This window comes from Oreochromis aureus, linkage group 9, assembly GCF_013358895.1.
Source record: "Oreochromis aureus strain Israel breed Guangdong linkage group 9, ZZ_aureus, whole genome shotgun sequence".
In the NCBI taxonomy this organism is placed as follows: domain Eukaryota; kingdom Metazoa; phylum Chordata; class Actinopteri; order Cichliformes; family Cichlidae; genus Oreochromis; species Oreochromis aureus.
In genome coordinates this window covers 33,567,813-33,579,874 of record NC_052950.1, presented here as the reverse complement: position 1 = coordinate 33,579,874, position 12,062 = coordinate 33,567,813, and the positions used below count along the sequence as shown (strand labels likewise).

The 12,062-nt window shown below is 41.6% G+C and overlaps 1 protein-coding gene and 1 long non-coding RNA gene across 2 annotated transcripts; one reads left to right on the top strand and one right to left on the bottom strand.

The window, feature by feature from the left end:
* Nucleotides 1-799: 799 nt before the first annotated feature.
* On the top strand, nt 800-1,973 carry LOC116335056. The gene is made up of 2 exons (XM_031758657.2): nt 800-968; nt 1,323-1,973. The coding sequence occupies exons 1-2, from the start codon at nt 825-827 to the stop codon at nt 1,971-1,973; spliced, it is 795 nt and encodes a 264-aa protein (XP_031614517.2). The 5' UTR covers nt 800-824.
* Nucleotides 1,974-9,793: 7,820 nt separating this feature from the next.
* Nucleotides 9,794-11,150, bottom strand: LOC120442007. The gene is made up of 3 exons (XR_005614456.1): nt 11,009-11,150; nt 10,263-10,412; nt 9,794-9,914 (listed from the first exon to the last, which is right to left on the bottom strand). It is a non-coding gene; the product is annotated as an uncharacterized LOC120442007 (long non-coding RNA).
* Nucleotides 11,151-12,062: the final 912 nt, after the last annotated feature.

The window sequence follows — 12,062 nt, the reverse complement described above, 5'->3', positions numbered from 1 at the left end:
CAGATGGCTGAAAATCTTCCTCTGCTGCTCCGTCAGACTCTTCTCCTCCTGCTGATCAGCTGGGACACAAAACAGATCTTTGTTAGGCTCCACACTGCACTGAAGAGTCAAAGTGTCTCATATGTTCATCTGACAACACAAAGTACAAATTTCACTCTGATTGCTTGTAGAAATCTTGTGAGACGTGTTGTGCTGCAAAGTGAGGGAACTCTCTCACTCACTTATACTTCAGGAGGAACTTTGTGACATTGGCTCTAATATTCTAAGCAGCCCTTTACTATGACAGGGCCAGAAAGTCATATTTGAAGGTTTGGGAGAAGGACCATGTTAAAGGTGGATTGGGGTTTATACACTTTGTTATGATACAGGTAAGGCTGTAAGAGCCTGAGAAGGTGTCCTGAATGAAGCTCTAAAACCAGTTTTCAGCTAACGACTCTGCTTCAGTCTGGAAAACAGCAACTACAAGTTTAAAGACTCCATCAACAATAGAGATTGACAGACCACGTGACTTTCGCGCATTGCATGCCGGGAGGTGAAGGCAGGACATTTAAATTACCGCATCAAATGCAAGCATTTGCAGCACCAAGAAAACGTTTTTCTCACGTTCCAATACCGTCTTGCTTTTTCTTTTCTCACCAAAAATAATGTACAAAACGAAGGAGAACAATGCCGGTCCGTACAAAGACAGACTCGAGGAAAAGGCAAAGAAAAGGTACTTGGAAAAAATCAAAGGAGTGAAAGGGTTAGACCCTTACGAGCACACAGACTGGACAAAAGACATCAGCGTGCTGCCCAACTTTAACCACGCTCAGATTTATAATTACATGGTTCTTGGAGTGAGTGCATACACTCATGAAGTTTTTAGTAACTTCAGGTCACTGCAACAGGCCCAGGTGCAGTTCACGGACGGATGGGTACAGGACCTGGAAATGCACCGTGTTGAGCACAAGACCATCGTACGCACAACGGTAAGTTTACCTGTCTCACAAATCGTCTTCATAAATACACATTCGTGAACCGCTTTATAAATAGGACCTTTTAGCTCACGGTAATTAATTAGTAGTGCAAAGAATATATGGTATGCATTACAGAAATGTAGCAGTGATAATAATATTGTATGCTGTAATCGTACTGGGCAATCACTGAGACAAAAATCTGTCATATATCCTGTGAATAAAAGTATATGTTGTTGTCTATGTACCATGGTAATAACAGAAGCGATACGCAATATTCTGCCAGGACAATTTACCATTTATGCAAAGCTACACATTTACTGTACATTCTGTCCTCACAAACATGTTTTTCTGCATTGACTGTTTCAGGTAAATCACTCCATGCGCCTCAGCCAAAAGCCTCTTCAGCCCTGGGTTATTCTGCAATCTAATGGGGACGTTGAAAGTGCACATTGCACATGCATGGCTGGTGTGGCAGAGAAGTGTGTGCATGTAGCGGCTCTCCTTTACAAAGTTGACACTACTGTGCGTCTACGAGGTAATATCACGCCGACAGATGTCAAAGCTTACTGGATTATGCCCTCCAACATCAAGAGAGTGCAAGGAGTACCAGGCCACACAATTGACTACACCACCAGTGCAGCAAGAAAAAGGGCACTCGACCAATCATGTAGTGCTGGACAAAGTGACTGTTCTCCTAAACCCAAAATCCGGACTCGCACTGGTGGCAGCTCACTACAAGTGCGCACACTGGCCGATTTAAAGTCTCTCACAGATCTCATGCATGAAAACCGGTCAGGCCTATGCGCTGTTATGGAGGACTTCTGCCACCTATATGCTGACCCTGTCCAGCCTCGTGTCCTCCCCAAATCACTGCTACGCATCTTTGACCCACAGTTGAAGGGCTGTCAGCTATCTGTCCTTCTGCAGCACTGTGAACGTCTGAAGCACTGTGTCGTTGTCTCAAAGGCTGAGGCAGAGGCACTGGAGGAGAAAACCCAGGGAGCAGCACAAATGTGACCTTTGGCACACAGCACGAGCAGGAAGAATCACTGCGTCAAACATACATGCGGTTGTGTCCACCTCCACTGCCAGTCCTGCGTTGTCAACTGTAAAGAAAGTGTGCTACCCACAAAAACTGTCACATCAGCTCTCCAACCAAGAACCGCAACAATTCAAGTGGGAAGAGACAATGAAAACACAGCACGCGAGTGGTACACCTCACAGGGAAAGGTGCAGCATAGAGAACTTAAAGTTGATAAGTGTGGTTTCATAATCAACCCCGCATTCCCAGAATTAGGTGCCACCCCTGATGCGCTCGTAAAATGTGAATGTTGTGGTGAAGGATGTGTGAAATTAAGTGCCCATATAAACACCGCAACAACAACCTCCTGCAGGCCTGTGAAGATGACAGGTTTTGTTTGGGGTTAAAAGATGGAAGGGTTGAGTTGAAAAGACACACATTTACTACAAGCAGGTACAAACACAGATCTATGTTACAAAGTCACACTTTTGTGACATTGTTGTGTGGACAACAAAAGCTTGTGTTGTTACACGTGTGATGCCAGATATAGACTTGTGGACTAAAATGTTGCCTGTCGCTCAGGATTTTTTCTACAAAGTTGTGATGCCTGAGCTCTTGGCCAATCACTACAGTGATCCAGAAACCAGTGTTTCACAAGGGCCACATTACATGGATGTCACCGTGACAAAAAAAAAAAAAAGAAAGACAAAAGCTTGCATAGAAAACTAATCAAAGTATTTCAGTTACACACATTCTGAGACAACTCTTATATTGAAGGACTTTCTTGTGATTTCATGTTTAGTGTCACATTAAGGTGGACACATCTTCCTGTACTCTGCACTTTATGGTTTGTTATCTGTTGTTCTGTTACGCACAGTGAATTATTATAACGTGTTAAAATTGCAATAAATGTGTCTCACACCACTGCACTCTACAGCTGTGCTGTAAATTATTATCTCTTTATGTCCATACGCAATCTTTCTTTTCAGACTGTACTAATATACAGTGTCAGAACCAATACAAATAAAGTAAGTGTTGCACAAGTCATTCATCAGGACTGTCTTTATTTATAACTGACAAGTTTTACATGTTACTATCGAAGCTTACAGGACAAAGGCAAAATAATATACCGTTGTGCATTATTATTTCATTTTGTTAAAAACATAGCTGCACAACAAAACAAGACCAAATTGGAAAACAGTTATTCATCACTTGCTTGCTTTACAACAACACTTGGGCACATGTTTGTGAGCGCACATGATACAGCAACTATCTTATCCAGCAAAGTCATGTTCTCACCTTCGCATGGCACCACAAAACCTAGACGGATGGTGTCGTTTAGGATAGTGTACTTGGACCGTAGACAGCCTATAACACGCTCAACATGGATCCTGACATGTGCCAGTTTTCGTGTGTCCTCCACATCTTTTGCTTGTAGCTGACTGCGACCCGTGTAAATGCTGGAATTTTTAAAGTGGCACCCATTAAGGCAACACTTTCCCTGATATCAAAACCCGGTCTGCGAGCACTATGTCCCCGGGTGAAAGCTTCTGTAAAAGCCAGAAGTTTCCGCTATTCGCTTATCACTTGTACGCCTCCCATCCTTTAGAAATGAAAGAGATGGTCCCCTGTGGTGTGATCCCAATGAGATATTTCATTGTGTGTCTACTTTTGTATGTTGAATATGTCTCCGCCATGGCACGTAAATTTTGTGCCCTCTCTATGAACAGTTCAAAACAGTCAATAATAACTGTCACCCGGTCACCAAACATCTCTACATACTGGTGTGGCATACTGGCCTGTATGCAATGTCTTCCAGGCCAGTGCACCAATGGACTCAGGTGAGCGTACAACACATTTACAGTAATGTTAAACACAGTGGAAGTGGTTGTCCGGCTAATATCAAAGAGGTGTGCAATATGTGCAATCGGAAGGTTGAGTCTTAAACGCATGAGAGTTAGCAAGAGCATCTGAAACTGGGAAATTTTCCTGTCAGTGTCTGGCAAGCTCGGGCTGATTTGTTGTAGCACCCCATTAGTAAAGCAAAAGAAGGCAGCCCTGTGTAGAATTTAACTTTAGAGTTCTCGCCTTTCAAGAATTCCATGTCTAATTTCTTTTTGGACAGTTCTTTTTTTTAACACTAGGTTTTCTTCTTGAAGGTGTGCTATTTCTTGTAACCTTTGAGAACACATTTTACACTCCTGCAGATCTTCATCCTGGTGCTTTGGATTTATCTGCTGTGGTTGGCTCTCAGCTGTAGTTTCCGTAGTGACTGGTGCTGAAAGACATACATGCACACAGACAAAGACAAGATCATTGAAAGTGCAAAAATAAGACAGTGCTTAATGTGGAAAAAGTGGTATTTATTTATGTACATTGACAATTTTACCTGGATGGATTTCACCTGCATGAGCTGTCTCTGCCCCAGAGGAACGCGGCCTTTTTCGCGTGGCTGTTTTGATTTCGATCTCTGTTTTAACCGATCAAATCTAGCAGTGGTAGAAGCTTTAACTTCTGTGTGGCCCAGTTTGAGAGAGGGTGCCCAGTCTGGATCGCATTCCAGCATTTCGTAGGCTGGTTTGCCTACAAAATACAGCAAACATTACACAGAGCCACAATAAACAAAGGAGCATAGCGTGATGATTTCTGTTCAGCGCCATATAAGACGTATTAAATACCACAAAACACTTACCGTTGTGGAAATGCTTGGAGCAGACTAACATGTGAGGTGGAGTGTTTTCGAACGTTATATTAGGTCTTCTGATAGCGGCAATCCAGGCCATCCGTCGCCTCTTCGTGACTTCGGAGACATGGCTTGGAGAATTTCTCTTCCACGCCGAATCCGATAAAACCAAACGCATTTCCGTCGACTTCACGCGGCTGTCGCTCTCCGGCTTGTGCAGTTAATAATACAACAGGTTCTTGGCATTTTTGTTTCTTTTTATCGCTGTGTAACTTATTTCAATTGAAAGCCTGCGTGCGCTAGTACCTCTTGCCTTGGGTTCCCACAATCCTTTGCGGTTTTACCCCTCAATGACGTCACATTTTCAATCTCTATTCACACCCAGCGAACGGCCTGAACAGCTCCTCCTGTGGTTTCCACAAACAGGGACAGACCTGTTACTCCCCCACCCCACACTTTCCACACCTTCAGCCCCCCAGTCCCACCACCTCCACCATTCCTAAAAGTTTGGTTCTGTGCAGCCATTCCCCAACTCTCTGTGAACGGTACTGTCCCGATTCTTTGATGTTGGGCTGAGAACAAAAAAACATTACTCAGATCTTGTCCAGTCAACAACAATTATTTATTAAGCACATATGTGGGAGATGTACACGACACCACCCTCAGCGTAGTCCAGTAGATCTCAAAGAGGAAGCACTTCGATATACAGTTTTACATGTCAGGGTTCACGCCCCTTCATGCGTAAGCAGATAACATAACATGCGCCAGTGACGGTGAGTGACAGCTGTCTGCAACTCCTTTTATAGTATTGATGTTTGTTCCTCACTAACGGTTTCAACACTCTCTCACCTCCATCTGTTTCCTATTTCTCGTTGTGAGGCCCCATGATCGTATATGACACATCCTGAGTCCATCCTGTTCTAATCTGCACAGGCACGTATGCAGTTACAAGCAAAACACTACTTTAAATGTCTCCCAGTTTAAACCTTCTATCACCTCTTGATTAATATGGCACTTATTGAAATATTACAACATTTATATTTCCCACAGTACTGATGGTCATTGATCAGTGGTTTCAGTGCTTTCCTTCCTGCTTTGACTGCAGCTGTGTTTGACACAGGAAGACATTATTACATTCTTCACGATTATACTTTATTCTTTTTGGGGGAAGTGCAGCTTTAAACCTTCACATGATTCAAGTCAACCCAACAAATCAATCTGAACGATCACAGGTGGGAAAAACTTCTGTAGACAAAATGAAATAAAACCCAACATTCAATCCACAACATGATTAAAAACATTTTTCTCCCAAATCACCAAGAGCTGCACATTAACCAGCACAATATATTTTTATTCTCTGTGCTTTCAAATATGAACACTGTTTACTTTCATCTCTGTTTCTTAGTTTTTGTTAACATCTTCCTGTGCATCACTTTACAGCAGCCAGACTCATTAAAATGAGACTTTGTAGGAGTTCACTTCCTCTCATCTGTTCATCCACAGCAGCTGCCCAAAGACTAAATTATATTTTTTATATTCTTAACATATCTGTTAATTCAGTCGAAGCTGGTCTTTAGTTTGAAATCAGGTGTCCGCGTATCCTGCCGTAATACTTACAATACAAAGTAAACACAAAACATGGTGGAGGCTGGGTTGACACCAGTAGCATGCTGAGCTAATGATTAGTTGGTGTTTTTCTCCAAACACTCTCTCACTCTTCTCTCAACGTGTTGACAATAAACTGTGAACAGACACCGAGGAGAGCAGCAGAAGACCTCATTCAGGAGCTAAACTCAACATGAACTGAACTCACAGTAAAGTTAGCTCGGTGCTTACCTTTAGATGAGCCCACAAACCGAGAGAAACTCCGTGGTGAAGCTGGAACTCTTTCCAAACACAGGAAACAGATCAGGGAGCAGAGACCCACGTGGTTCACGCTGATCTCAGCTACGATCCAGGAGACAAGGGTGGGCAGATCGATGCAGATATCGATCCAAACGTTGGTTTAGTTTGTTTTATCATCCAAATTCACTATTTTACTCACTTTGGATGAAAAAAGCTCCGTCCGTCATCCCAGAACCAAGAGCATCTGGCTGCAGCCACTGTGGAGCTCCACAGTAACCGGATACACGTGACCTCCACACTAACCGGAAACACGTGACCTCCACAGTAGCCGGAAACACGTGACCTCCACAGTAACCGGAAACACGTAACTTCAGTTAAATCGACTTTGACAGCGAAAACTAAATTGCGTTTTTGTTACTATTGATGCTGCTGAGAAATAAAAATGGTTTCAAGTGGGGTTTTTTTTAACACTCTGGGTTTGTTCAAAAAAAATTCACCATCCCCTAAATTGTTCGTGGCCAAAGGTGCTATAACGCGGCGCACCTTCCGCGACACTCGCTGTTTCACTGATTTTTTTTTTTTTTTTTACATCGTGTTGTGCGTTCTGATGCCATTGTCAATCAATCTAGTCCAGTGTCTCCTGTACAGTAGCGGCCCCTAACAGGCCCACGGACCGGTACCGTCCGTGAGTCCTTTGGTACCGTTCCTGCTAGAGTAGAGGCTCCGGTGTGAAATGTATGGTTGTAGTTGTGTGTCTTATTTTGAAAGAACTATTTACGCGTTACCATAGCGACCAGAGAGCATTAAGAAGCAGAGAGGAGGATGTCACTGTCATTGTTGTTGGCGCACAGCTCAAGTCACGTTTATTATTATATTTACAAAATACCACAGTTTCTTTTTTATTCTTTTGTTGTATTTATCCGCGACACCTTAAAGGTCGTTCCCTGAAAATATTGTCTGACATTAAAGTGGTCCGTGGTGCAAAAAGGCTGGGGACTGCTGCTGTACAGTACAGAATGCGTTTAGCTCGTCGAATTTACATAAATCTTCAATCGCTAGCAGTGTAACTCTGAAGTGCTGTACTGTATGTTTGTAGGTTTTCTCCCAAACAAACACAACAATGCCGACGATACGTTTTGCACCGCCAAAGGCACCTTTTGGTTTCATTCCATAATACTGGACTTATGTTTCTACGAAGGTTTGAACTCTAAGAGTGTTTAAACAAAAGAGAACATTGTGAAAATATTCATGCCTGTCTGAGAAAAGTGTATAAAGCATGTGGTGAGGGGTTTTACAGTCTTAACATCTATAATTGTAAAAATAAAGTTGGCTACTTCAGGGATTTCACCTACCGCGGGTTATTTTTAGAACGTAACACCAGCGATAAACGAGGGACCGCTGTATTATTAATAGTAGAGTCTGGGACATTTAATTGATTAACATCAACACTGATTATTATGCACTGTTATTTTTGTTCAAGGAGAGCAAAAAATATAAAACTTTCTCTCAGTTTGTTCGTTGCCAAAAATGGCCACTTTTGTGTATGTTCACAAAATGCTATAAAATGTATATTTCTTAAAACATTTATCTACTTTTACCGACGTGACTCTTTAAAAATCCATCCATCCATCCATCCATTCACTTCCGCTTATCCTTTTCAGGGTTGCGGGGGCGCTGGAGCCTATCCCAGCTGTCATGGGGCGAGAGGCGGGTACACACCTGGACAGGTCGCCAGTCTGTCGCAGGGCCAACACACAAGGACAGACAACCATTCACACTCACATTCACACCTAGTGACAATTTGGATTATCCAATCAACCTATCCCCACAATAGGTTGATAAAATCCTTTCATCAAAATCAAAATTGTATTTAAATTTTTTACTCTTTATAGCCAGTTAGGTTATATATTACCATTAACTTCTCAGATAAAACGGTGATAAAGTCCTAACGTTTTCATGAAACTTCCTCCCCCATCTGAGCATCGGGGAAAAGGCTGTCTTGCAATTGTTGAGGTCACTAGTGTGTGCCCCATTTCTTCCAGGATCACTCTCTTTGTAGGTTTTAGTGGACTCCTAGTACTGTGAAGTGGTTTCATGGTACAAAAGCATTGTATTCCAAGATCTGGGAGATTATAGAGATGAGCAGTGATGCCCTTCCTACCATCTTTCCAGAAAAATAAGTGATCTGGAAGCTGTTAGGCTTACTTACAGCAGCAGCACTTTCTGCACCTGCATCAACTCCGGACACATTTACCTACAGTGTTTGTTGCTGTATGTGCTGCAGCTGCAGCTTTGAATTTTTTATTAATATATATTTTGTTAATATTTTGGCTATGGTGTCTTGTTATGAAATGTACAAGAGTAAAAGTGTTTTAGCATGTGCTTCAAAGCTAGTGACTGGGAAACTCAAATCTCAATAGCCAGTATCAACAGAAATTCACTGCAGCCTGTGTAATATTTGATGCGTCATAATTTATTTCAGTTTATCTTGCAAATACATATTTGCATTGCAATGTCATGCACAAACACACACAAGTATTAGATCCTTAAGATCAAACCTGTGTCATTCTTTTGATCCACTGCAGTGTGGTAGTCAAAAAAAAGAAGAAGTGAAGTGGCCACAAATGGCCAGGATAGAGATCAGAGGGTTAATGCGTAAAATGTATAAAATATTATTGATTACAGGGTAATATATTAATGTTAATATCAACAATAAGCTTTTTACTCTGAAGTTACAAGTATAAACAATGCTGTTGCATTTACACTTAATTTTTTTACTATAAGTATGGACATGGAAACAAGTGGATATTTAATAACACGTTTAACTGGAATTCTGTACACTGAAAACAAACAACACATAAAAACACAAATATGGCCAGTGCCTTCATCTGTCCATTAAATGTCAAATATCGCATTGACCCATAGTCCCTGCTCATCAGCACAAGCTTTTAAAAGAGCTCCATGTCCTCTGCAAACTGAAAAACAAAGAGGAAGAAGTCCCTCTACACAAAAACACTGCAGATGACAAGCCAGGCAAACATTTATTGATCTGTTTGAATGCCTCCTCATCATGTGAGCCTTGAAGTTTTTTTTCAAGAAGACTAAGACCACAGTGAGGGCGTTTCATTTTCAAGGACTTTCCACAAGCCACAGTTTCATTTAGCACAGAGGGTAGAGCACATGAATGTTCTACCGAAGATTCAGAAAATGGTTTAGATACTGGAGACAAGACATCGAGAGGAAGATGTGGCTCCACGGAGAATGCAGCGGAGAGAGGCGGCTCCTCGGAGAGTGCAGCGAAGAGCAGTCCTGAATGCTGACATGACAATAATTGCCTTGCCATATCCCCACGCTGTATGACTGTCATGTACAGACAGGGCAGTGAAAGTGCACCGGCATATCATTTTGTCTGTAAGAGAGAAAAAAAAACAAAAAAACAAAAAACAACATGTAATTTAAATGCAGTTGTATAGAATGCAATCAGTTTATCTAACAATCGGATTGTACATATTAACAAAAATATCCAAGCCATCCTCAATAATGAAAGCAAAATGGTATGGATCACAAGAGCTGTCAGGAAATGTGGTGAACAGGAAAAAAAAAATTTAATGAAAACACACTTTTTCTCTTGCTGATGAATGCACTGAACTGTACAATGTGAAAAGCAACTTTTAAGTCAACAAAGAGACTGCAGAAGTGCTGAAAAGAAGAGCATATTTATAACTTTAACTATGAGGTATATTTAATACCAACATACCTTTGAAAGGCAAAGCATTTTTAATGTGTCCATTTATATGCTCCTGACAATAGGGCTGAAAGTGGGGCACAGAGGGCAGTGAAACAGCCAACACGTGGTGCATTACTGCAATTCTGGCTTGGAGGCAGAACTCCAAATTGATATGAGCATCTAAAACAGAGAGAAAAACAGATAAACACCATATACACATTTAAGTTCAGGTTTTAGCAGAAATAACACGTTACAGTTAGCATGTAAGAGATTTGGGAGAAAATTCTTTACAAAACATAATTTACAAAACACTTTTATTTGTGGCATACGTATCTATTGACATATAACAGACAATTTAACAAAGGCTAACTAATATCTGGGCAATAAAAAGCAGAACAGAATGGAATAGAGAATATTAGTATTTATACATATATAAACCTCTTTGTGACAAACTTTACAATGTTTTTGCAGGTGGAATGAGAGACATGAATAAAGTGCAATATGCAGTAAATTGAACAATGTGCATTGATGTTACAGATAGTGAAAAGTAGTTCAATAACAAGCAAAAAATAAATACGTTTGAAACTGACCACTAAATGCTAACCAGAGGTGTCAAAAGTACACACACTCCTTACTAAAGTTTAGATAGTTCGGAGGTATGACCGTTGTTGTAACGCTAACGAAGTGCCAACGTAATTAGTGTAAGCAAACTAGCTGATTCCTAAAATTATATAATTATTAACTGCAAATTTATACATGAAAGACTCTGTCCCAACCTTTACGATCCACTTGCAAGATTTCCGCAGTCGATGATCCACGCAGGAACGTATTTCTGCCTACTGTGGAGGTCACGTGTTTCCGGTTACTGTGGAGGTCACGTGTTTCCGGTTACTGTGGAGGTCACGTGTTTCCGGCTACTGTGGAGGTCACGTGTTTCCGGCTACTGTGGAGGTCACGTGTTTCCGGTTACTGTGGAGCTCCACAGTGGCTGCAGCCTTCTCTCCCAGAAGGCGCGTCGTCTTCTTCACGTCGTTTATTGGCGGTTGTCAAACACCAAAATGGTGCATTACCGCCACCAACTGGTGTGGAGTGTGAATTGAAACGTCGACCAGCAACAATTTGCTCTCTTTTAAAAACTGGAATAAGGCCTGATAACTTTCACTTCTTGAGTCTTTTTGCAGTAAATTAATAAGATCCAGTTTCATTTTTATGTTACTGAGGTTTTGAATCAGTGTAATATAACATGTTCTAGAGTTTCCTCTTCTCCACAGCAATGTTCCCTCTAAGCTGCGCACGTGCGCAATTGCGCGCTGCGCACGTGCGCAATTGCGCACTGCTGGCACGGTCTCTGCGCACAGAAAATCTGAATTGCGCACAAAAAAATCTAACCTGAATTGAAATTAGAATTAAAACTTTAACAATTCTGTTTTGCAGTGTTAGTCAGTAAGTGACTGGCTGCTCCCGTATCGGATTAGAACGATGCCACCTTATCCCATAGTCCAGCCAATAATGCGATTCACATTCGTATATACGCAGCTAATGGTGGGGAAGAAGATGGCGGACTGAGCAGTCGCATCTGTCTGAACTCCTCACTAAAGTCCCGATGTTTTCATCTTGAAGTTATTTAATCCACTCCTTTGAGTTATATTGACGACGTTTCAGCCCGAACATGAAGAAAAGCAACAACAACCCCTGATAATACTCCCGAGAAACCACATATGGAGAAAAAAGCAAAAGGTACGGCTAATGATAGCGACTCCAACACATCCACTGACACTATACTGAAAGCTATTGAGAGTCTTGGAAAACGTGTTGATGACCGCATGGATG

Excerpts from the sequence above, each read along its gene's own strand:
- LOC116335056 (XM_031758657.2), top strand. The coding sequence starts at position 825 with ATGGTTCTTGGAGTGAGTGCATACACTCATGAAGTTTTTAGTAACTTC. Across the intron at positions 969-1,322 it reads AGACCATCGTACGCACAACG|GTAAATCACTCCATGCGCCT; the intron begins GTAAGTTTACCT and ends TGACTGTTTCAG.